We start from the raw sequence: 27,831 nt of genomic DNA on the forward strand, positions 1-27,831 counted from the left end.
TCAGTAATCAATGCCCTTTTTATCTATGTTGAATTCTAGTTTGCCATAGTGATATTGAGACAACATTCGATAATTGGACATTTATCTAACTTAAATTTACAGTTACACAAGTAGCAAATGCTGTTATCCTAAGCGAAATACAAATGAAGAACATTGCAAGCAATTTATCATAAGAGCCAAAAACATTTGCAGTACACAATGCCAAGTTTCAGATATAAATTATTAGTAAGCAAATTACCTATAGATAAGAAATGAAATGCAGAAAAGTAAACAAAAAGAGAAAATTTAATACAATTAAATGCAATATTTAATATTTATTTAAATTTATATTAACACATTTAAATTTATGTATTTATTTTTTATTGACAAATAAATTAAATATTTTAAAATAATAAATAAAATAAAAATCCTATTTTACATAAGATTTTTTTTTACTTTTTTTAAAAATATATTTAAATTGATTAACATTCACATTTATTTATATTTTATTTATTTTAATTAACAAAAAAATAAATTAATTAAATATTTTCTTAATTTTAGTGCTTTAAAAATATTTTATATATGTGAAGAGTTCAGATGCAAAAGCCGCAAAACGCCACTCTGTCAAAAATGAGATGATATTAAGTGAATGCTCTCTAGACATAGTATGCATTCATCAATACTTTTGCTTCAAATCCACTAAATCCTAGCATCAGCCCATTCAGAAATACCGGTTCGCTGGCAGAACCTGAACGCCACGTCCCTTTGTCAGCAAAAACCTCTAAGTCCACAGAAGAACCAATCGGAAGACGCGAATCATATAATTTCAAGATGCGTATGAGTAAGAGTCAGCTTTCAATTGCCAAGCTGCAAGTTTTCATCATGTTTTGTCCATCATTACAGTGCTAATGATAGGATTTCACGAGTAGCAAGTAAACACAACAGTGTTCCTTTAGCTGCTGTAAAACTGACAGAAACAGATGTTTTAGTATGTCTTGTTGTCCAGAGCTGGTTTTGCAGTAAAAGACAGTCAAATTTGTTACATACCAATGAATTTGAAAATAAGGCATTTCAATAACTGACTAATAACCTTTTTATTGCCATTAAAGTGAAATTACTGAACCTAAATATAGGAGCCTGGTAAAAAAAAATGCTCATTTCAGATGGGCTTAGAGGTTTTTGCATCTGAACTCTTCATATATAGCAGGAGTTATTTTGTAGTTGTCACTGGATACAATAGATTTATAACTATATACAAGAACTTGTACAGAAAACACAGCATATCTGAACTCCAGATGAGAACTGAGGCCATAAAGGGCATAAGGAGTTCAAGGCTTTTTTTAGAAGTCTTAGTGGAGCAGTTCAACAAACACATAAGAGAAACCAAGAAAAAGCCAGTGCCCGCAGATCCCAGTGCTCTTTGAATAAATGTTTTTACTGAAGAAGGGGTTTTGTTTGTGAAAGCTGGCGTGCAGGTATTTTGTTTTGCAGCAGGGTGGCTGTTAAATGTGTAGACTGGGGCTCGTTCAATGATCTGAAAGCTTTGATTCAAAAGCTCAGTCAAACAAGGAGAATGGAGATTATTTGAGCTACCATAAGAATCGCATTTTCAAACCGGTGTCAATGGACCATTATGAGTTTGGAATGAACAGTGTGTGTGTGTGTGTGTGTGTGTGTGTGTGTGTGTGTGTGTGTGTGAAACAGACCTCCCTGTCACTGCTGGGTATAAACGTCATTCCCACTGCATTCACTGTGCATATTTAATGAATGGGGTGCTAATTAAAAGGTTTGTGTTTTAGCGTTTGTGTGTGTGAGACAGGTGTTAGACATTGAAGCTCACACTCATTCTGTAACACAGATGGTGAACTGGCATACGGACACATCTTAAAAATCAATGGGTTAATTAGCTGCTAGTTTGTGTTACTACTCACTAGGTCATGCTTACCGACTGCTTTGTTCTCGATGAGTTCACTTACATTCAGAGCTGATTACTAAGCTAAAACATTGACCTTGCCTTTCCACTCCATTAGCCCCAATAGACCCCCTTTGGTTTTGACATTCAGCTCCACAATTACTTACTGAAATCCACCTGCTAAATTTACATTGATTATAATACATGCTCTCCAGGCAAGGGAGTCCTGTAATTTAAGCTGGAGGGTAGGTGACTGAGTTTGTCAATGCAATTAGGTCTCTATGATTTGGCCCAAAACATACTGTTTAGGGAAAATGGATTTAGTAGTCATGTCTCAAGGACTATTTACAAACACATGACCCAAAATTCATTATAAATATATTATAACGGCATTATATATATATATATATATATATATATTATATATATATATATATATATATAATGCCGCTATAAAATATATTTATTTATATTAAATGGCCAGTCTGTTGACTGATGTTGATTACATGTTTCATTAAAAAACGTATAAAATAATACGAACAATTTTTTTGGGATAAGATAATATAAAACCATTTCAGATAAAATCAGATCCCAAAAGCTTTCTTAATAAAGGCCTTCTGAAATGAAGCGATGCATTTGTGTAAAAAAAATATATCCATATTTAACAAGTTATGAAGTAAAATATCTAGCTTCCGCCAGGCTGCCTTCCGTATTCAACGTACGAAGAAAGTGTAAAACTCTTGCAGTTTAATAAGCTTTCGCTACGTCCTACACCTTCCCTATTCAACTTACGGAAAAAGTGTAACTGACGCGATGCCAGTTTACACTTTCTTTGTAGCTTGAATACAGAAGGCAGTCTGGCGGAAGCTAGATATTTTACTTCATAACTTGTTAAATGTGGACATTTTTTTTTACACAAATGCATCGCTTCGCTTCAGAAGGCCTTTATTAACCCCCGGAGCCATGTGGAGTATATTGGATAGATGCACTTTCTTCAGCTCATACTCGTTGGTTCCGTTCACTGCCATGATAAAGCTCAGATGTGTCAGGACATTTATTAATATAACTCTGATCGTGCTCATCAGAAAGAAGAAAGTCATATACACCTAGGATGGCTTGAGGGTGAGTAAAGCTTGGGGTAATTTTCATTTGAAAGTGAACTAATCCTTTAAGTCTGATGTAACAAGTCACCATTTTCGAGTCCAATCGCTCTATCAGATCAGATCCCAAAAGCAAACAACAAATGGTGATAATATACCCTCACGGTGTGCTATAGTACTACTGAAAAATCATGATCCCAACCTTTATCTCCATACCGTAATCTCATTTGGTTAGATGGTGATTCATATTTTCTAAATCATGAAAATAAAATATTGGTGTTCAGAACCTTGGAGACTGTATTGTACACTGTGAGTTTTGAAATGCTTAGCTTAAAGGTGTGCTATAAATGCAAAATGCTCATAAACAGCTGTTGAGATGGTATTTTCACTTGAAACAGAGCAATTTTTTGGACCCGGAAACAGTATTTGATAAGTCATGGCTTAACAGGCAAATAGTAATAGTGGTGCATATCGCAGCAAGTGCTATTAATTAACATGCCAAATCAAGAACAGAGCTCTCCGGTAACTTGTTATCATGCTGTGTTATGTGGGATAGAAATGCTGACCTGTGTGAGAGATGAGTGGGTGTTCAGCTCTGTGGCAGGGGGACTCCGGGGCCCGTGTGGCCCCCCGGCAGGGCACTCCTCTGGGCAACAGCAGCAGCAGGCTGTGCAGCAGGACTAGGCAGCGGGCCAGGGGCGTTCCCTCCGCAGGGGGAGCCATGGGGGTCCACGGGACTCTGCTCAGTACTGCTGGGGCAGGGGCATAAGGCGCTGGGCATCTGCCACGGAAATCTGCAGAAAAAATTAGAGAAATATTGAAGGAGTGTGATATGGTTTGATTGATTTTGCTGGTAAAACTTAATAATAATAATGTTCACAACCTTGATTAACCTTGATTGACTAAGTCAATTAAAAAAAAAAAAACATTATATGAAAGATCATTATTTAAAGTCAGGACCTGATGATAATGACTTTGCTATTACTGTATATTATTCCAGTTAAGCCATTAGAAAAAAAGATTTTTTAATTAATGATTTTTAACAATTTTCTCTTTTTCTTTTTTTCTTTTTTTATTTTGAGTCTATGTCCAGATGGGAGGATTTCAAAAATAGAGAGAAGGGGATGCGTATGATCTTTAAATATTGCAATTGCCTTTTTTTTCTTCTTCATAAAACAAGAAAATAAGTCCTGGAGTGTATATTGTTTATGCCCAGTGATCTTATTTGTCTGGCTAATTACATGTGAAAGTTTGTTCTTCTGCTTAACTGTTTAATTTCCATAGCATAAAACATATATAACCATGCTATAAACTATGATTAAAATGTGTGTGCTAATGTTAAAACTCCAAAATTTCCTAAGAAGACCAAGGCGTTGTCTTGCCTTCTTATGGATGTATTCTACAGTACATTACTTTAGAGGTTAATCACAGATAATTGTTCCAAAATATTTAAAATCTGAGCAGATGCATAACATTTAAAAAACATAACATAAATATTAATGTGATTTAAAATTATTTTATCAATAAATTATACAGTTTAGTGGTCATTATGCAAAAATAACGTATTCCAAGGACCCATGTAATGCAAATTACATGGGGAAAGTGACTGTAATTTCCATTATGTCTCTATGATTTAGCCCATAACGCACTGTTTAGGGAAAATGTGTTTGTTTGTTTTTCTGCCAAGCATACAAAAAAAAAGAGGAAAAAATGACTTAAGTGATAAAAGAAAAAATATATATTTTATATAAATTATTATATATTCCTAAATAAATACATTTATATATTCTTTTAGATATATATATATATATATGTATATATATATATATATATATATATACAGTGGGTACGGAAAGTATTCAGACCCCCTTAAATTTTTCACTCTTTGTTATATTGCAGCCATTTGCTAAAATCATTTAAGTTCATTTTTTTTCCTCATTAATGTACACACAGCACCCCATATTGACAGAAAAACACAGAATTGTTGACATTTTTGCAGATTTATTAAAAAAAGAAAAACTGAAATATCACATGGTCCTAAGTATTCAGACCCTTTGCTGTGACACTCATATATTTAACTCAGGTGCTGTCCATTTCTTCTGATCATCCTTGAGATGGTTCTACACCTTCATTTGAGTCCAGCTGTGTTTGATTATACTGATTGGACTTGATTAGGAAAGCCACACACCTGTCTATATAAGACCTTACAGCTCACAGTGCATGTCAGAGCAAATGAGAATCATGAGGTCAAAGGAGCTGCCTGAAGAGCTCAGAGACAGAATTGTGGCAAGGCACAGATCTGGCCAAGGTTACAAAAAAATTTCTGCTGCACTTAAGGTTCCTAAGAGCACAGTGGCCTCCATAATCCTTAAATGGAAGACGTTTGGGACGACCAGAACCCTTCCTAGAGCTGGCCGTCTGGCCAAACTGAGCTATCAGGGGAGAAGAGCCTTGGTGAGAGAGGTAAAGAAGAACCCAAAGATCACTGTGGCTGAGCTCCAGAGATGCTGTCGGGAGATGGGAGAAGGTTGTAGAAAGTCAACCATCACTGCAGCCCTCCACCAGTCAGGGCTTTATGGCAGAGTGGCCCGACGGAAGCCTCTCCTCAGTGCAAGACACATGAAAGCCCGCATGGAGGACTCCAAGATGGTGAGAAATAAGATTCTCTGGTCTGATGAGACCAAGATAGAACTTTTTGGCCTTAATTCTCAGCGGTATGTGTGGAGAAAACCAGGCACTGCTCATCACCTGTCCAATACAGTCCCAACAGTGAAGCATGGTGGTGGCAGCATCATGCTGTGGGGGTGTTTTTCAGCTGCAGGGACAGGACGACTGGTTGCAATCGAGGGAAAGATGAATGGGGCCAAGTACAGGGATATCCTGGACGAAAACCTTCTCCAGAGTGCTCAGGACCTCAGACTGGGCCGAAGGTTTACCTTCCAACAAGACAATGACCCTAAGCACACAGCTAAAATAACGAAGGAGTGGCTTCACAACAACTCCGTGACTGTTCTTGAATGGCCCAGCCAGAGCCCTGACTTAAACCCAATTGAGCATCTCTGGAGAGACCTAAAAATGGCTGTCCACCAACGTTTACCATCCAACCTGACAGAACTGGAGAGGATCTGCAAGGAGGAATGGCAGAGGATCCCCAAATCCAGGTGTGAAAAACTTGTTGCATCTTTTCCAAAAAGACTCATGGCTGTATTAGATCAAAAGGGTGCTTCTACTAAATACTGAGCAAAGGGTCTGAATACTTAGGACCATGTGATATTTCAGTTTTTCTTTTTTAATAAATCTGCAAAAATGTCAACAATTCTGTGTTTTTCTGTCAATATGGGGTGCTGTGTGTACATTAATGAGGAAAAAAAATGAACTTAAATGATTTTAGCAAATGGCTGCAATATAACAAAGAGTGAAAAATGTAAGGGGGTCTGAATACTTTCCGTACCCACTGTATATATATATATATATATATATATATATATACGTATATATATATATACATATATATATATATTTATCTTTTAAGTATTTTTAATATTTTTTAATTACATATAAAGTGGTGCTCATTATAAAGCTCAGTATATATTTCATTTATACCATTCTATATACTGAGAATAACTTAACATGACATACTGTAGTAAAAGAGCGTCAGGCACAGAGTGTAGCCAGATAAAGAAAATGCAGCTGTTGAGGTCATTACATTCATCTCCCCAACCTCCTGCATGCTCATCTTTCACCTTTGACCTCACTTCCACGAATCAGCACAGGGAGCTGCACTCTAGCTCCTCTGAAGTGGCCTACACTATCAGTGAACATAGTAAACACGCTCCACAGGGGCCCTCACAGTGTTCACATACAGCCAGAAAATGTAGTTTTGCACTCCTGAGAAACTTACAGTGCGGTTATAGATTGAGTTCAGACTCATGGGCTGAAGAGCAAAAACTGGCAGTGGCCTGATATTTGCCCATAAAGCACATTCTACAAATAGTGCCAGGTTTATTCCTTCTTTTCCTTCTTTCATGTTTTAAAATACTTACTAATGTCGTATGCTCTATACTGCATACTGTAATGGCAGTGAATTGCGGCCAGCATCGAGCTTTGAAAAAAAAAAGAAGCAAAAGTATCACAGAATGGTCCCATGCGACACGTGTTATATTTTCCAAGTGTTCTGGGGGTATACAATTGGTTTTGGTGAAAAACAAACCGAAATTAAATGTATCATTTAATGAAAATCCTGACCTTTGCCATTGGTCTTTTGTGCATGACTGCACATTCCTGAGTTCTGGTCCGGAGATGTTCAACTCGGTAAAGAAAGTACATGGATACTTTTTGGGGATTTCTAGCTGTTGTATTTCATGTCACATTTTTATTGATCTTGATTTCTCACAACTTGTGTGCTTTTTCTGGACGAGTTGGAGTGAACTGCGGTGGTAATACATAGAGTCTCATGAATGTGCAGCCGTGCACAAAAAACCAAGGGCCAAGATCAGGGTTTTCTTTAAATAATACATACCAAACTCTATCGTATATACCCCTTGTATACTTGGAATGTACAGCATGTGTCACATGGGATCATTCAGTGATACTTTTGCATCTTTTTTTAAAGATTGATGCTGGTCACTGCCATTACATGGACGAGCACAAGAAGGACATTTTTTTTTTCCTTTTGAAGTCCGAAACAGAAAGAATGTAATACTGCATTAGAACAACACCAGGGTGAATAAAGGATGACTTAATTTTCATTTTTGGGTGAACTATCCCTTTATAGTGAATCATGGACAGTAATACACTACTGGGCAAAAACTTAGGCAAAGCCAAAAAAAAAAAAAAAAAAGGCAAAATTATTTAGTGATCTTTTAATAGTCTTAACCATTTTGATCATAAATTACTGGTCAGGAAATTAGCTAGAAACACTCTAGATAAAGTAACTTAGCATGGAATAGCCAACGACCAATTCGTACGTATTTTACAAGGTGGCTAATTCGTACAACCTCACTCGTACGAATTCATACGATTTGTCTAAACCCCAGTGACAGGTAGGTTTGGGGCAGGGTTAGGGGTAGGTAATTCGTACGAATTCATACGAATTTGGCAACTTGTAAAATATGTACCATTCAGCAAAAAAAACATATGATTTCATACGAGTGAGGTTGTACGAATTAGCCACCTTGTAAAATACGTACAAATTGCAGTGAGATCGGGTTGGAATAGCCTTCCCCTTTGTTTTCTTTAAAAGGTTAAGCCATGTGCATGGGTAAACTTGCAGACAGTTCTTTACATGAAGAAGAGTCAGTGTTGTTCCACTCAATGTTAATGGCTTCAAAGTTCATGAGTAGTTGAAAAATGTCTCCCAGTTTGTTTGAGTTAATGTGAGACCATATACTCACTACAGGGTTCAAATCTGGACTCTGACCATTTAAGTAGTGCATTTGCTTAAAATTTAGCTAATTTCCTGACCAATATGACAATTAAAATCTTAGTGTTTAGCCATTTTGGGCTTGGCCCCCTTTTTTTTTCTTTGCCCAGAAGTGTACTGCACCCGTGTTGTTTTAGTATCTATGAGATATTATCATTTTTATTAATATTTTTTATTTTATTTTTATATTTTCCATTTCAGTTAAAGTTTTAGTAAATTTGTTGAGTGTTTTTCCCATTTTTATTGTTTTGGAAGGACATGAGGATAAGAACATAATAGCATAATTTTCGGTTTTTAGGTGAACTATGAAATGAAATAAAATGAAATGAAATGAAATACTAGGAGTCTCTGTTTTGTAGGATGTGATTGCAGGTCTGTTGGAAGGACTTTGCAGCACCATCTCAAAGCCAAGCACTTGTACCGCTGTAGTGCCTTAGCCTGTCAATCAAAAATCCCTCTATCTTTCCTTTCTTATAGCCTCTCTACACTATGACAGTACAGATGAAATTGAGTCAGTGTGCGCGAAGGGCAGTACAAAACTCGATTACGCCAAAGTTGCTCTCATCAGCAGGGACCACAGGGACTCGGTAACTGACACACTGCAGATCTGAATGGCCTGTTGATGGGTCTGGAGACTCATGTCTGTAGTGCGTGGAAACAGGGTTTTACATCCTCTTGTCTTGTTGAATGCAGTTTCCTGTTAGTAGATGCTGGACAGAGTGGAGCCATCGCTTTCTACTGGACAGACCTTTTTTTTCAATTTTCTCTTATGAACAATTCCCAATCCAATTTGACAGATAATCAATCAAACACAGACACACAGACACACACACACACACTTGCATTGCATAACATTTTGCACTGTAGCTCAGGGCTTAAACACTATCCAACCCCCTCATACACGTAGAAAGAGACAAAAAAGCAAAAAAAAAGCAAAAAAAAAAGAAAGAAGATAAGAATTACATTAGCGTGGATGACTAATGATGACTTGATTTGTGAAAAGTGTAAACATCTATTAGAGGTGTTTTATTCAAGCTGATTTTCTTTAATCTCTAATGGTGTTCACACTTGTAGTTTGTTCTCTTGGCTCTTTTGGTCCTGACCAATAAAGAAAATGATACATTTAGTCCTGATTCGCTTAGCGTTCACACTGTCATTCTTAACACTGAACCTAAAGATATAGAATAAAGGGTAAATTCACAAGGTCACAGCCTGATTGGACAGCTTTTATGACGTATATTTTAAAACGAAACTTACCGAACATTCAAAACAATGCTGTGTGCTGGGATAAATGCGCTTGTTGTATCTACATACATACAGTATGATGGTATTTTTACCAGATGAGAACTCATGAAAAGCTTAGAAAATGTGTAAAGGAGTCAAAACAGTGCCAGGAATTCCTTCAATGCACATACAAACAAAAATCTTCTGCAGTTCCGACACCTTAGCTCATATGACGAGAGGAACCAGGTATGGTATGCTTGAGCCTGAAAAGGTGGGTTTTGGTCCGCTTGTTTGGTGAGCACCAATGATTGAATGGCAACGTTCACACTTATTCAAATGAACTGCACTATCAGAGCAATCACACCAGAGTTAGTTTTAATTAAACCAAACCTGCCAAGTGTGAACACATCCTAAGAAACAACTTGGAAAAATCAGATACGGCCTAACAGTCAGTGTACGTACAGTACGCTTCCTGGCACATTGAGTTATGGGGCTCATTTGGACACTGTAAGTTTGAATCCGGCTCGCAACATTGCCTGATTCCATGTCCATAATTTCCTGCTCCCTCTCTACTTTCCTTGAATAAAAAGCAGAAAAATGGCACCTGCAAGCTTAACCAATTACCAACAGGACAACATAATGGCTGGTTGTTAGTCAGGGTGTCATAAACAGACAATACACAAGCATTGAATTCCCTTTAATCATAGCTGCACATGACAACATGACATATTCCTGTTGTGGTCCAGTGTCTGCCATGCAGGAAATAACAATGTATGTGACAATAATGGAACAATTCACCAGTACTACAGGCTGTGTTCTCTCTCACACATACACATTGAGGTCTGAGTGGCTTCCTGCTAAAACGAGCTAAACTGTCCTCCTCTAACTCAAGAGAAGTAATGGGAGAGCACAGTGGTCAGTATGATCTAATTATTCCTATAGAAACACAGGATCCTCAACATATTAGAGTCCGCCACATTCAGTGCTGAATCACAGGACTATCTTCTGCAATAAAATGAAATCTGGTTATATCTTGAATTGAATGTAATGCAGGAATAAAAGGGATAGTTCACCCAAATAATGAAAACTCTGTCTTCATTTATTCACCCTTATATCATTCCTTCCAGAGCACAAAAGAAGCAATTTTTTAAATAATGTACTTGTTTGAGGACTAGAGCTTTTAAGCTTCAAAAAGTATGTAGAACCACAATAAAAGCAACCTGAAATGTGATTCATATGACTCCTGCACTTTATTACAAATCTTCTGAAGCCATATGATAACACAGATATAATAACAGACTAATTTTTTTTTATTCTTTAAAAATCTTAATCTCCATTATTAACTGAAGGAACCAGATCATTGAATCAGTGAAAAGAGATTATTGAAAAGACCTGACTCAAAAGAATGATTCATTCATGAATTGGACGTCACTGAGTCTGTCATAAACTATGAACTCATTCAATGATTAACGACTTAAATTTTAGGCTGATCCTCATACGCATTTATCATATGGTTTCAAAAGACTTCTTTAACTTCTATTTGTAATTATGGGTCAATGACATGACGGGTCATTTTTTTTGTCCAAAGGCTTTAACAATAATAAAAAAATAAAGATATGACATCCAAAGTATGTAAGGTAGTACAACTAGATCTCTTTCATCGAATCCAAAAGGTTTTAATTATATTTTGCTACATATAAAAATAAAGGTATTTTAAAGATTTTGAAGTGTCAAATGGTCATTCGGTTTAACCGTCCTAAGGCCAATACAGCCACTTCATTTGTGAATAAAATATCTTAAAATGTTATAAATGTATATATTTTTTTTTATTCTGGCATGATTTTATAACATCATAAATCAACATAGTGCAAAATGGTATTAAAATTATGTGTAGAAGTAGTTGATTTGTTATGAGAAAGAATGTCCGGAAAAATGAATTTCATTGATGTCATTCGGAGTAACCAATATAAAGGGACCATTTTGGATCAAGTCATGCAGTCAATATCATGTGACAGGATGTGCCATCATTCAGACACCTGCAAAGGACCACATGGTTGTGAAGCAAAGTAATTAACTCTCTCTTAACTATCTGAAAAATTCATGTTTTCACTTGCTCATACGCATGTCCCGAAACATCAGGTCATTCAGTGCAACCGCTATAAAACATGGAAAATGTTGTAACATTTTAAAAACTTGTACTAAATATAAAATGTTTGATTGTCTTTTTGCTAGCTAGCTAGATATCAGTCTGTTAGCATTGTTTGAAAATATCGTCATTCGGTATAACCAAAAGTGTCATTTGGTAAAACCCAAATTTTGGTTAAACCGAATTACTTATTTAGTGACAAAATTTGTCCATCTTGTAAATTGTTAACTGATTACAAAAAAACACAATCTCATTGTTAACACTTCATAAAACTAATAAATTATATCTCCATTATGTTTTTTTTTTTTTTTTTTTAAACTTTTAAAAACCTTATTCGTCAATGACCCATATAAACTATTATAATATTTATTAATATTTTCTTTTTATATATTTAATTTTACTTTAAATTTTAGTCATTTTTATGTGCTTTTATCATTTGTTTTAGCTTTTGTTTTTAAATTTCTATTTAGCTTTTATTTATTATTTTATTATCATTTGAGTAATTTTAGTACTTCAACTTTTTATTTCAGTTAGTTGCCAAGGCAACATTTCTCATTCTCATTTTTGTCTTTGAACTAATATTTATATTTTATTGTATTTCGGCTTTATTTCAATAAAGAATGTGCTTCTTTGTTTGTCAGTATGCAACTGTATTTAAGTTTTAAATATTTAAGTTTTTAAGTTTTACAGGTTTAGAAAGACATGAAGGTGAGTAAACGATGACAATTCATTTTTTATGTGAACTATCTCTCTCTCTTTATGGTAGAACGAATAGCCATAATCAAAAAGAAAAGAATAGATTTCAAACCAGTTTGAAGGCCAACCAAATAAAAATCTTAAAGTATTACTGATAAAAAAATACTCTGTCATTAAATTCATTCAACAGACTCTGTACACGCAAGGTCGCTGACTAACACAGCTATCATTCATTGCCACGAGCGAGAGCTCATAATTATACACTTAAAATGAACATACTGTGCGGCAGACCTAAGTATGTGGTCTTAACTATACAACCATGTTATGTTCTTCTCCATGTTTACACAGATGCCTCTTAACTTTGGAGTTCAAACCCACTTGTGAAAGAAGACACATATTGCACCATCCTGAGGATGTATCTTCTCGTTACAGAGCAGACAAGACACTTACGCTGTAAAAAAACAGACTCTACCCTGAGAAAAACCAATAATGGGACAAGACGGGAAATAGAGGTTTCCTACACTATGGATCGACAACAAGGAAACACAAACCAGCACAGACAGTCAAAGACAGCTTTTATTTCCTCTGTAGATCAATTTCAATCTTTCTTGTCTCTGTCCTTCACTCTGACGTCTCCACTAAAACGGATATTTCTACCAAAACCCCTGAGGCAACTGGATTGAGGAGGCATTAGCAGCATCTGGTCCAGAAAAGGCAAAGCGCAGGTCATCTGGTTCAGGCTGCCCCCGGGCGTCAATACACAGAAAGCATAAATAAAGGGGCATTTTCATGCGAGCTCTTGAGGATTGAACAAGGCTCAGTCGTGCTGTCTGAATTAGCACTCTCCATCTGGAGAAATGTCCTAATTGGCCATAAGTGTTAGGACTGACATCCTCGCAAGGGTTGCCTAAGTAATGGGAATTGTACATTCATGAGTGGTGACATCCAGACAGGTGACTTGACGAATTACTCTCAGCTGGTCATTGTGAATGCACTACACTATAACCAGACTTTTGACTTAGCATTCTGATCCACATCCACATGATTTTGTCTTTGTCCTTTGTTGTTTGAACACAGAAAGCAGGATTATTAGGATGCTGTCACCCACTTTAAGACCAAATACACTGATCCAATATAATGATACACATGTATTATCTTTCTCAACTGTTTACATTCCCTTAGAACATAACCGACTATGTTTACCAGTGACAGGCATTTTTTGACATAATTTTGCATGTATTTGTCCATTCAAGTGCAAGAAGAGGTTAAACGGAGCTTAATTTGTGCACTGTCTGAGACGTGGCTTTTCTGGGCGCATTGAGACGACGAGAGCAGAAGGAGCCAGGTTGGAACCCAGAGCACAGCCAGAATAAGGGCCCATGGCAAAGTCGAAGGAGGGAGGAGCCATGATGGAGACTTGGCAGGCATACATAGGGGGATGACAGACTGAGACGGAGCCGATAGAGGTGGAGACCCAGGCAGAGCCTAAGAGCCAATGAGACCTAGTGACACAGATGGATCTGGAGGCCGAGGTGGAATGTAGCGACAAGAGTCCGAGATGGAGCCAGGGTGCCAGAGGACTGGACCTAAAGGTGGAGCCGGTGGGACTGAGGACCAAGGTGGAGCCAGGGGGAAGGCAGAGCCTGACGGAGTCGAAGAGGTGGAATGACGAAGTGCAGCTGAAGGCCCGGAAGTCCATGGCACAGACAGAGAGATGACTGACCAAGGCGAAGCTGGAGGGACGAGGGAGCCCAGTGAAGCCATTAGGACAATGGCCCCAGGTAGAGCCGAGGGAGGGAGGAACCAAGGTGGAGCTGTTTGGTCGACGAGTTGACAAGCTCGTCAGCTGGAGGCAGAGCCAGGAGATCCCCTTGCCAAGGCGAAGCTGGAGACCGGAAGACTAGAGGCAGATCCACACAGCAGAGTGGAGTAAACAACTGGGAAACCGAAGGAAACTGGCTGTCTTGGGTAGAGGAGGCGGGAGAGGGGAGCTGGGTGAGACCATCAGAATTGCAGGATACTTGGAGCTGGACGGGACCAGCGGAGACAAAGGAGACTTGGAATATTAGTTAGGGAAATATAGTTAGGGATATATCCTCTTCCACTTCCTCATAATAATTCACAGCTCACCTTCAGCGGCGGGAGTGTTGATAGAGCTTCCCTCCATGCCCTCGTACACACCCACTGGGACAGAAGGTGTTGCCGGCTCACACAGTTGGTCTTTTCGTTGAGCTTGAGTTCCAGGGCAATGGTTGGCTCTGGCGTAGGCATCGCAGCAGGCTTGGGCACTTTGACTGCGTGGGCGCTGGCTCCTTGCAGAGTGTGGGAGGCGGCTGGCTGGACTCTGGGTCCAGAGTGGAGCTGTGATGTCCTCCTCAATGAGGCAGATAGTGAACGCTAATCCATTGTCTACTAGTACCTACTCCACAAATGTGGCAAAATTCCCCAAGGACCATCACCGGGCAGGCGTGCCTTGGATTGCTTGCTGAGGCTAGTTTTCTAGAAGACGCGAAGCGAGCGATCCGAATAGTGGGTGAGGCACGGCAGATCTAGAAGTCTCTCGTGTGGTCCTCGAGGTTACGCTGCTCCTGCTCTAAGTCCATTTAATCTTTTCTTTTGGTTCCATGTTCTGTCAGGATCGGTGGCTGTAGTAAACGCACGGCAATAGAGAATATCAACAAACACAGTCTTTAATGATAAATCCAAATGGTTATACACAGGAGATCACAAGGGAAACATAACAGCTCAACCACATAATATTAAAGGGATAGTTCTGGGATAGTCCATAGTATTTTTTTTTTCTACTATGGTAGTCAAAAGCTAGCGTCAACTGTCTGGTTACCAACATTCTCATTAGAATTGTTATTATACTGATTAACCAACAACCACAATTATAAAGCAATATTTTATTAACATCTAAAATTACAATTAGTTTGTGAAGACTAAACTGTGAACTTTATGAATATTTAAATCTCTTTGTATTATGATGACCAAAAAGGGTTATTTCATTTTAAAACAAAGTGAACACAGTCACCTGCAAAACAAAATAATATAAGGATGAAATTGGAGTGCTATCTTAATATTTTCCGTATATTTTCAAAGTTTTTTTATTTTTATTTTAGATAAAGGTTGTGATAAAAAAACTAAATAATTTTATTATTTATACAATGCTATTTGGAATCTATAAATAGAATAGAGTTACATATAAAAACTGGGCTTTTCATTTAATTTTGATGCAGTGCCGTCCACATTTGGTTCCATCCGAATATACACAGATAATTTCGTCATAGCAACATGTATAGAAATAGGCTATATATAATGGCCTATATAATGGCTATGCTGCACAGCCAGAAAAGTTGTTATTAGAAAATGCAAAACAAAGTCCAACAAAAATATTTGTGATTTTCTTGTGATTGTGATTTGGGAATCTGTAACTGACAAAGAGGAAACAAGAGGCAAAGCTGAGCATTAAAAAAAAAAAAAAAAAAAAAAAAAAAAAAAACATTACAAGAGGCAAAGCTGAACATTAAAAAAACATTAAAGTGATAGCTGGTTGAGCAAATAACTATCACAGAAGTTTCCCAGGTGCAACGTGTGCATGTCAGTCGGTAAACATTTACTGCTTTTCAATGCAAGAATGGAATTTTCCGCTAGCAACCTCTTTATCCTCAACTGATATTTTTCTCAGCCAGACAGAACCATTTCCATCTCAAATCTAATACTGCTTTTGGGTCCAGTGCGCTCTCAATCTGTTAAACCAACACCATTTTAACAGATTGCACATCTGAGCACACAACATCTGTCAACCATCGGACAACAGCCAGCCACTTATCTTAAAATCTTAAACGCTGATCTGTTGAAGTCGATATTAAGCAAAAAAAAAAAGAAAAAGAAAAAAGAAAATAAATAATATACACGCACAAAAAAACCCACTCTCCTTTCTCTCACACATTGACAGCCAACAACTGGGCAAAAATTGATGGAGGGTTTGGCTGGAACTGGATTCAACTTGTTGGTGGTAGGCAGCCACAATTGCAGGCTAGTTACAAAAACAATACTACTTAAAGACTGACATATTGAGGGTTATGTTCAGTGCAATAGCTTTAGAGCTGTTAAAGAGTAGTTTTAGGCTGGCTAGCCACATACAAAGTCAAAATTTAAATCTGGGACAGCATACCCAGCAATTTCAACCCGTCACACCCTGACTCTCCCAAGGTATCCAGCCTTTATTTTTAACTGTCTGTTTCTCTACATGGCCTCTGATGAAACTAGCACTGACTATCCTTGGATATATAAGAGACAAAGCTTTCCTGATGCTGAAAGCAAGCTGAGGCTCTGTAGTTATGTGGCTCTCTTCAAGAGTAACAGCCCCTGAGCCAGCCTGTAATCACAAGGTCATTGAAACACCCATACAGAAGCATTTTCAAAGGCAAGAAGAAGAGCCTGAGGCTCATAAACATTGAAACAAAAGGTATTTGTTAGGATGCATTTAACCTGTGCCTTAAAACAACAAATCTAGGTCAAGGTTGACTTTTCACCAGATCACCAGTGCACTATGGGGCTACTTCATAGTCATTTTAAAGGGGTAATTCACCACTGGCAAAATGGGATTTCAATTAAACTTGGCTGCCTATGTGGTAGAAAGGCAAAAGAAAGAAAGACTGTTATCATCCCTTTTGCCAAATAGGTAGGAAAACTTCAACACCCATAACGTACTAGGCATGCTGCCGTTCATTTACCTGAATTCACCCCTACTGCTTTGCTTAAGCAGGAAATACTTCTTAGCAAACTTTTAGTCACAATGGTGTTGACATGTATTGTCCTGGGGAGCAAGAATTCAAAGATAAAATGTTTAGAGGGAGTTATTTTCTGTTTTCCGTGAAGAATTCAGAGTGTTGTAGGCAATGGCTAAAGGCTGCAAAGCATTGTAAATATGGAGAAAACACAGCGACGGAAAATCTGATTAAAAAAAAAAAAAAAAACATTTCAAACTGGTTGACTACGAACACAGTGTTTAAGGCCAAATGGAGGGAAAACTGAAAAAAACGTCAGTTTCGTCAGTAAGAAAAGGAATGGGGAGCACCTTCTGCCCAACTTCCCGAAGCAAAAAGCTGTTGCATGATGGACTGCTGGTAAGAAGGCTGTTGCCATAGTATTCTTTTTTCATAATGCTGTTTAAAGTGTAGACAAAGTACGATACAGTTTTCAGTGATGAACCCTCTCTTACAATAACTGTTTTGTTAATAACCTTCCGTCGATTCGACTGTCTATGGGCTCTGGAGCTGTCAGCTGTCAGAAAGCTGGCAATGTTTTGTGTCATCTGGTGGACGTTTGCTGACAAATAAATGAGAATTTCTCGTTCCAGGTAACACGGAAAAAAGAGTAAACATTGTTCATTTACATATACTACTGACATTGTAACAATACAAAGAGACAATACAAAAGAGAGGGTTTAAAATCGGAAAAGTTACACTTTAACTGTTACGCTGCAGAAAACACTCTCTACAATCTGTTTTTCATCAGATGTCTATATTCCCTATGATAAAAAAGATAAATCATCAGTACATTCAACATATGAAGCTTTCAAGAGCAATACCGGCACAAAAGCCAAAATCAAGTTTCCCTGGGTGCACTACTATCTTTTCTTACTGTACATTTATCTCCTCATGAAACTATCATAACTGTTGGATAAAGTCACCATCATGTGCTGCTGAATCCCCCCAGAAGAGAACATGAGCGCTGGTGTCGAAGCAGCACCAAGCTCTCACTGCAAAAGTCTGTGAGCTGACAGCAGACAATGCTGGAAAAAAGCCCAATATCAACAAAAAAGTCACTATCAACAATAAAACATGCATTTGTTTTCATTATGAAAATTTTGCTTCAATTATTATGTAAGAATTTCCTTAAAGGGATAGTTCACCCAAAAATTAAAATTCTGTCATCATTGACTCACCCTCAAGTTGTTTCAAACCTATATGAGTTTCTTTCTTCTGTTGAACACAAAAACTATTTTGAAGAATGTTGGTAACCAGACAGTTGACGGTAGCCATTGATTTCTATAGTCAGGAAGTCAATGGCTACTGTCAGCTGTTTGATTATCAACATTCTTCAAAATATCTTCTTTTGTGTTCAACAGGGTCTACTTGAGAACTATCCCTTTAAGGTCTTAAACAAACATAAAGTGCTGGAATAAAGGCCAGTTTAATAACTTTTTTCCCCCTGAGGCATGGCAAACCAAGTCGATGGGGTAAATTGTTGAAGCTCTAGTTCAGGAGTTATCAAACTTGGCGATGCCCTTGTGATGGCTTCTTTAATAAAATATAAATATACACTGCCATTCAAAAGTTTGGGGTCAGTAAGAATTTTAATGTTTATGAAAAAAGTCTCTTAGGATCAAAAAGGCTGCATTTATTCGAACAAAATACAGTAAAAACAGCAATATTTTTTACAAACCCGATTCCAAAAAAGTTGGGACACTGTACAAATTGTGAATAAAAAAGGAATGCAATGATGTGAAAGTTTCAAATTTCAATATTTTATTCAGAATACAACATAGATGACATATCAAATGTTTAAACTGAGAAAATGTATCATTTTAAGGGTAAAATAAGTTGATTTTAAATTTCATGGCATCAACACATCTCAAAAAAGTTGGGACAAGGCCATGTTTACCACTGTGTGGCATCCCCTCTTCTTTTTGTAATAGTCTGCAAACGTCTGGGGACTGAGGAGACAAGTTGCTCAAGTTTAGGAATAGGAATGTTGTCCCATTCTTGTCTAATACAGGCTTCTAGTTGCTCAACTGTCTTAGGTCTTCTTTGTCGCATCTTCCTCTTTATGATGCGCCAAATGTTTTCTATGGGTGAAAGATCTGGACTGCAGGCTGGCCATTTCAGTACCCGGATCCTTCTTCTACGCAGCCATGATGTTGTAATTGATGCAGTATGTGGTATGGCATTGTCATGTTGGAAAATGCAAGGTCTTCCCTGAAAGAGACGATGTCTGGATGGGAGCATATGTTGTTCTAGAACTTGGATATACCTTTCAGCATTGATGGTGCCTTTCCAGATGTGTAAGCTGACCATGCCACATGCACTCATATAACCCCATACCATCAGAGAGGCAGGCTTCTGAAGCGCTGATAACAACTTGGGTTGTCCTTGTCCTCTTTAGTCCGGATGACATGGCGTCCCAGTTTTCCAAAAAGAACTTCAAATTTTGATTCGTCTGACCACAGAACAGTTTTCCACTTTGCCACAGTCCATTGTAAATGACCCTTGGCCCAGAGAAAACGCCTGCACTTCTGGATCATGTTTAGATATGGCTTCTTTTCTGACCTATAGAGTTTTAGCCGGCAACGGCGAATGGCACGGTGGATTGTGTTCACCGACAATGTTTTCTGTAAGTATTCCTGAGCCCATGTTGTGATTTCCATTACAGTAGCATTCCTGTATTTGATGCAGTGCCGTATAAGGGCCCAAAGATCACGGCATCCAGTATGGTTTTCCGGCCTTGACCCTTACGCACAGAGATTGTTCCAGATTCTCTGAATCTTTGGATGATATTATGCACTGTAGATGATGATAACTTCAAACTCTTTGCAATTTTTCTCTGAGAAACTCCTTTCTGATATTGCTCCACTATTTTTCACCGCAGCATTGGGGGAATTGGTAATCCTCTGCCCATCTTGACTTCTGAGAGACACTGCCACTCTGAGAGGCTCTTTTTATACCCAATCATGTTGCCAATTGACCTAATAAGTTGCAAATTGGTCCTCCAGCTGTTCCTTATATGTACATTTAACTTTTCCGGCCTCTTATTGCTACCTGTCCCAACTTATTTGGAATGTGTAGCTCTCATGAAATCCAAAATGAGCCAATATTTGGCATGACATTTTAAAATGTCTCACTTTCAACATTTGATATGTTATCTATATTCTATTGTGAATAAAATATAAGTTTATGAGATTTGTAAATTATTGCATTCCTTTTTTATTCACAATTTGTACAGTGTCCCAACTTTTTTGGAATCGGGTTTGTAGATATTATTACATTTTAAATAGTTTTATATTACATAATGTCTTCCAAAAGCAGAATGAAATGTAATAAACAATATCAATGTTCTGTGAAGTAATTTTTTCTCTACATTTTTCATGTCTCAATTGTTTCAGTGAGATTTAGTTAAGAGCAATTGGAGACATTTGCTTGAGACTTCTTTTCTTTTAAGAAAAAACCCTCAATTGTCAATTTAGTTTCAGAAGATATCTCAAATGTCAAAAACTTTGCTAAGATATCTCAATTGTCTAATTTATGCTAATTTATATCTCTTGAAGAATTGTAAAAGAAACCAAGCTGATACTTAAATGAAACACTGCAGACGTAATTAAGTCTCATGTGCTGTAAAAGAGCAATCTCTAGAATACAACTAGGCTGTTTTGTCACAAAGTCTTATTGATTCTAACTTATAACGTGAACCACTTTTAGTTGACACTACTGAGATATTTTCCACATGCTCTACAAAGCTTTGGTTTTTGGAGACATTTAAATGCCAGACCGTGACACTGGCAGTGAGTCTCCCCCACATCAAAGGAGCCTTTTTAAGACGTAAACCTTCACAAGCTCTCAAAAGAGATGACAAGAGAAATCAAATGTTTTCCTAAGTTGTACAAATCTGTTTAAACCACGCATTGAAACACACAGATTGACATTTCAGGTGCCCTGTTGTTGATGCAAATTGCTACGTATGTGCTTAAGGTGTCACAAAACTCCCACTGAAAGGCATGCAGTTCAAATTAACCCGTCATATACCACATGCATACACAAATACACACCCCCCTGGAGGTGCAGTGATAAGGCCCATAATGCCTGTCGCTCTGAACATTTGACATTTTTAGAGGTTTAATTACACGCTTGGCCTCCAAGAGCTGGGCGAAACCTGCAGCAAATTACACTATCAGTATCCGCAGCTGTATGTCACCATTGTAGTATTGAAGCCCTTCAGCGGTTGAACCCGCTCACCTTTATGAATAAATAGGGTTCATACTCGTGAGTGAAGTAAAAAGGCGGTTCACCAGTGTTTATTCTGGGTTGACTTACAGGCAGGATGTCGCATTTATGTGGGCCTCCAAAAAATGGATGGGGGGTATTAGCTAATATAAAGCTAAAATTGATAAATGCAATGAACAGCTTTTTGTTCTTTTAACTTGCTCATTGGATTGGATGGATAGTTAGTGTCCCCAAGTTGGCTTTACTGTAATTTGTCATTGTATACAAAATTGGTCTTGACCGCCCATAGTAATGTAACAGTTTTATTAGCAAACTAGCTAATAAAACAGATATGCGGCATCTGAAATTGTATGCTGTATAGGTAATACATTTGGTTTGAAACTTATTTTGTGACCGTTATATAATTTAGTTATATAATAATAATGAATAATACATTTTAAAATAATGGTTTTCTGTTTTAAAATGTAATTTATTCTTGTGATATTCAAGCTCAATTGTCAGCATTACTCTAGTCTTCAGTGTCACATGATCCTTCAGAAATCATTCTAATATGCTGATTTGCTGCTTAAGAAACATTTCTTATTATTATCAATGTTGAAAACAGTTGTGCTGCTTAATATTTTTGTGGAAACCAAGATACGTTTTTTAATGAAGTTCAAAAGAACCGCATATATTTGAAATTGTTATTTATTTATTTACATTACAACATCATTAATGATCAATTTAATGTGTCATTGCTGAATAAAAGTATTTCTGTCACGACAACTCTCTGAGTGTTTGGCATGGTAAAGGATATGACAATGTTGATATGTTTGGTCTTGGCGGAATAGATCTGCTACACTGCTGCTGCTGTTATTTCTGCTGCAGAGTAAGTAAGGAACTTGCTATTGCCAATACATGCATGACATGCTGCTGTGAGCAAGTAAGACATGCTGCTGCTGTATAATATAGAATACATGAATTACCTGGAGCGGATCTATACAGGTGGAGCTTGGGAAGGTGGAGAGTTTCTAAAAGTGAGCTGCAACTGCTTCAGCAAATGCTGACCAAGTATTTGAAGGTTGAGCAGCGAGCTCATTGGCTACTGATACATCAGGAACCAATCAGCTGTGTCCTATAAAGAATGACATGACTGCAAGCAGATTGAGTTAAGGGATTAGTTCACTTTCAAATTAAAATTACCCCAAGCTATATGACTTTCTTCTTTCTGATGAACACAATCGGAGAAATATTAATAAATATCCTGACGCATCCGAGCTTTATAATGGTAAGCGTTACCAAACGAGTATGAGCTGAAGAAAGTGTCTCCTTCCACATCCATCCATCATAAACGTTTACTCCACACATCTCCGGGGGGTTATTAAAGGCCTTCTGAAGCGAAGAGATGCATTTGTGTAAAAAAAATATCCATATTTAACAAGTTATGAAGTAAAATATCTAGCTTCTGCCAAACCGCTGTCCGTATTCAACTTACGAAGACCGTGTAAAACTCTCACAGTTCAAAAAGCTTACACTACGCCTTCCCTATTTAACTTACAGAACTGATGCGACGTCAGTTCTGTTTTTTTGTAAGTTGAATATGGAAGGCAGTCTGGCGAAAGCTAGATATTTACTTCATAACTTGTTAAATATGGATATTTTTGGTTACACTTTATTTTACAGTGCTGTAGTTACATTGTAATTACTCAAATAAGTACTATTATTTAATATTAATTAACTACATGTACTTACTATAGAGTTACAGTTAGGGTTAGGGTTTGGTTTAGGGTTAGTTACTTGTAATTATGCATAATTTACTGTTATTACTATAGTAAGTACATGTAGTAACGTGTAACTACGGCACTGTAAAATAAAGTGTTACCATATTTTTTTACACAAACGCAATCAATTTGCCTTAGAAGGCCCTTTGCCCTTTATTAACCCCCCCTGAGCAGTGTGGAATATGTTTATGATGGATGGATGTGGATGGAGAAACTTTCTTCAGCTAATACTCGTTTGGTAACGCTTACTGCCATTATAAAGCTTCTTCAGAATGAAGAATGTCATATACACCTAGGATGGCTTGAGGGTGAGTAAAGCTTAAGGAAATTTTAATTTGAAAGTGAACTAATCCTTTAAGGACCTATCAGCCTGTGCCATCTAGAGCTTCATGACAAAACTTTGGATTATTATTATTATTATTATTTATTTATTTATTTATTTTTTTAATCTTACTGATCCCAAACTTTTGAACAGTAGTCAATGAGTTTAACTTTAAATAGAGCTAACTTCCATAAACTACATTACATATTCAGCTGATTGCCAAGTGTGGGACAACTAGTAATCAATGCACTTGGCACATCCGTCCAGCCTGAGAAAGCCAAGTGGCAGTGTGTAAGTGAGTGTAAATCAGGTCAGAAGTACATGCTGTCATAGCACGAAGATAATAACAAGAGAACTACTCCATCTGCTGTATAATTAAACTCTAAAACAACTTTAGTGAAAAGATACTGGTGCCACAATCGGTGCGGCATACAGGAAAAGACTCTTGATCGTCAGGACGTTTTTTTTTTGTTTTGTTTTTTGTGAGTCTTTAGATATGCAGAGGGTGGGAATGTAAATAATTACTTGGTTCCAGTGGAACCAATTAATCACATGTGTGGGTTGTAATTTGTCCCATAAAATGAAGACGAAGGAGATGCAAGCAGACACAATGTCGCACAAGTCGACTGTAAGACGGCGCTAATGAGAGAATGAGGGAGAAAAAAGGATGTTGACAAAGTGATGAAGCCCAGCTATGAATGACGTGCTGTCTTGACAGGATCAAGCATGTTGCACAGCTGCAGGCATAGCCGAGCTAGCATTGAGTTTTGAGTTGGGTAGATTATAGTCAGTTCCTCTGCTGACTCCACATCCCGTCTAGAACAGCCAGACACTCACAGTGCTGTCAGCACAAAGGAACACACTTTCGTCATCCTCCACCCAATTTGCTGATCATATTTTAACACCTATATGAAGACAGACATCAACACATCACACAACTGAAAATAAGAGGAGGACAAGGAGAAACAGCAATAGCATTCCTAAGGTCTATTTTAAATGGTATTTGTACCACGGGTGGTACAGTGGAAAACGCTAACAGGTAAAGGGATAGTTAAACTAAATATTACATTTCTGTCATCATTTACTCACCCTCATGTCATTCCAAACCTGTACAACATTTTTCTTCTGTGAAACACAGAAGATGATGTTTTTAAGAACCTTTTACAGTTTTTTTGAACATCAATAGGGTCCAAATGCTATTTTGAACCTGACTGACTTTCATTGTAGGGACAAAAGCATTTCTAACGTTCTTCAACATATCTTCTTTTGTGTTCCAGAGAAGAAAAAGTCATAAAGGTTTGGAGCAACATGAGGGTGAGTAAACTCACCAAAAGCCGTGTTTTCTGGACATTTGTAGACTTGTATGATGAACTGATGTTTACTGTATGTAGATAAGCCTAATGACCTGTATTCCATTGTCTCTAGAGACACGAAATATGGGGCAAAGTCAAGAGAAATGCATGTGTGAGAGAGATATCTCTCCTCTGATGAGTAGCTTTTGCCTTTAAAAACATTGCCTAATAAGCTTATTAACATTTTAGAGAGAAAGAAAATAAAGTCTGATGGTGTATACGCCACATTGAAATGCAGCACATTATTAAAACAACATGAATTTTAATGTAGATCTAAACCAATTAAGGTATTAAGGAGACTGAATAATTTCATTATAAGACACTCAGTCCCCATGGATTCACTTCCAAACACCAAAACATGCATTCAGTTCTCCAAAGACTCCATTAAGAATGAGGAAAAAAACATTAAACATATGTATATATGTATATATAACACTTTTATTTGGCAAGGATGTATTAAATTGATAAAAATTTACTGTTTTCAACACTGATAATAATAACAAATGTTTCTTGCAGCCAATCAGCATATTATAATGATTTCTGAAGGATCATGTGACACTGAAGACTGGTGTAATTATGCTGAAAATTCAGCTTTGCCATCTCAAGAATAAATTACAGTTTAATATATACTCAAACAGAGCACAGTTATTTTACATTGTAATAATATAATATAAAACAGTTGTTTAAAATTGCAATAATATTTCAAATTGTAATTTCACAATGTTATTGTTTGGTGTTTGGTGAGAGACTTCTATCAAAAAGATTAAAAAATCTGAGACCAAGAGTTCTACTCAGGAAAAAAAAAAAGAATTTATATGGACTTTGACTGATGAAACTGCAGCATATGCTTATTTTATGAGTAATGTCATCTTTTTTATACCCACATTTAGGAGATGTTGACAACTCGCCAGAGAAGAAATGATTAGAGATGTTATTTAAATTTTCCAATTAGCTGGCACTTGTTGCATCACATCCTGCTTGAAGGATTCATTTCAAGTTCTCAAAGTTGAACATGCAAACTAGCTGCAAAGACAACATCTCCAAATGATCAAAGAATAAACATACACACAGAAATCACTTTACACATGAACAGGTAACTATGAATATAGATCACTGGAAAAAAATACAACTGTAATAAGGAAAATGAAAAATGATACAGCTGACAAAAGTAAAAATATATTATAATATATAAAGAATATTAAAATGATTAGTTGGAGAATATTAATGCAAAATAATGCATTGCCTGCAACATTATTCACTGCTCTTTATGCTCTAATAGCTCATTATACAGAGAAAAAAGAAGGCTATATGAATAAAGTGTGTATTGTAAAATGATTTGCTGATGTTGTGCTAGCCATATTTGCATGAGAATGCAGCCACAAAACAAGCCACTCTCTTTCTTCTTCTCTCTCTCACTGGTCTGACAATTGCATGAGGCAATATTCCAAATACTACCGTCTGGACATTAGACAAAGAAGTTTAAACAATAAACTTTAACTGGAGACGTATGCTTTATCCTGCAGGCCTCGTTAGACTAATTGAAATACGGCGACCCGGCAGGCTAATTAGATAGTATATGAGCAGTCACATCCTGGGATGAGATCAAACGATACAAAAGGGGTTCTGAGACATAATATAAGTAGAGATTGGAGTTTTATTGCTATTCTCAGCACAGTTTCGCTGTGGCTGCATCTTTATTCATATATTATGCCATGTAGTATGTGAGAAGAATGATGAGAGTGTCCAAAATCATCATTATGGAAGTATGTCAGTGCAAGCTTTTTGAGCTATTACTAGGAGTTTTGGGTTTTCTTTAGACTTTTGACAAAGTTAAGTGATATAATGTGCTCTAAAGGCCATCATTAGCATCACCAAATGGAACAGCAAACAAAATTCTGCTTTCAAAAAGGCTTCCCAAAGACTGTACTGCCATTGGATGGATAAACAGATAGCTCCGCCTCAAACTCACACCATTGGTTGAGCCAGTGTTGCTATGTTGTTGTGATGCTAAACAAACCAGACCAAACCAAACCTAACAGACCATGTTTCAGGAAAATCAACCTATGATATGCAAACGCAAACAGTAAGGTGACGAAGATCAAAGTTTGTATCAAGCCATGCTGTCTTACCAAAAGCTCAAAACTATGTACTTTCCCTGTCTCCAGTGAAGTAGGCCTACATACTGCACTTTTAGTGCATAGAACTAGTATGCAAATTGGAATGTTTTTTCATTTTAAAGGAGTGTTTCACTGTTTTTTTCCTAGGCTTGACTGTGTTTATGGGGCGCAGTTTAACATGTCTTAATGCTTTGTTTTTAAAAAAGCGCTGTATTTTTCATATATTTTAGCTTTATTCTACATTGCTGTTTCCCTTCTCCTAAAAACGCTCCATTAAGTTCCTGGTTCTATGAAGTCCCTCCCTCAGAAATACGCAATAGGCTCAGATTGGTTAGCTGGCCCTGTGTATTGGTATTCGCTGTCCGGAATACGTTGTCACGATTCACGTTGTCCGAAACACCAGACCCCTTACCATTACGGGCAAACGTGCTTCAGTCAAAGTCCAGTCTTTGCTTCAGTGGAAATGTAAATAATTGCATCAATTTGAGCCTGAATCAGACCCAGATAGCAGTAATGATGAAGAGGGTCAAGCAGAACCTCTGCAAGCACGGCTTTTAATGGACATTTATGAAACTATTTTTGTTTGTATTTGTGTCAAAGTGTTTAGATATGCTGTCACTTGTAAATGTTACTGCTGTTTATGTTAGCTTTCGATATACAGTGAACGAGCATGTGGGTAAACACAACATAAAAGCCGTAATAAAACAATGCTGTACACTGATAACAGAAACACCAACAAACACCAACAGAAGTTCGCTGGTGTGATTACATAGAAGTTTGTTGGCATTTGTTGGTG

The 27,831-nt window shown here is 37.2% G+C and overlaps 1 protein-coding gene across 2 annotated transcripts in view; it reads right to left on the reverse strand.

The window, feature by feature from the left end:
* The window catches only part of sema5a (sema domain, seven thrombospondin repeats (type 1 and type 1-like), transmembrane domain (TM) and short cytoplasmic domain, (semaphorin) 5A), a 162,030-nt gene that overhangs the window by 110,137 nt on the left and 24,062 nt on the right, over positions 1–27,831 (reverse strand). For both annotated transcript variants that reach the window (XM_051882593.1, XM_051882594.1), the window contains exon 2: positions 3,558–3,785. In XM_051882593.1, coding sequence (XP_051738553.1) covers positions 3,558–3,714 — 157 coding nt within the window. In that variant the 5' untranslated portion in view covers positions 3,715–3,785. The remainder of the gene's footprint in view (positions 1–3,557; positions 3,786–27,831) is intronic.

Source organism: Ctenopharyngodon idella, chromosome 23 (genome assembly GCF_019924925.1).
Source record: "Ctenopharyngodon idella isolate HZGC_01 chromosome 23, HZGC01, whole genome shotgun sequence".
NCBI lineage: Eukaryota > Metazoa > Chordata > Actinopteri > Cypriniformes > Xenocyprididae > Ctenopharyngodon > Ctenopharyngodon idella.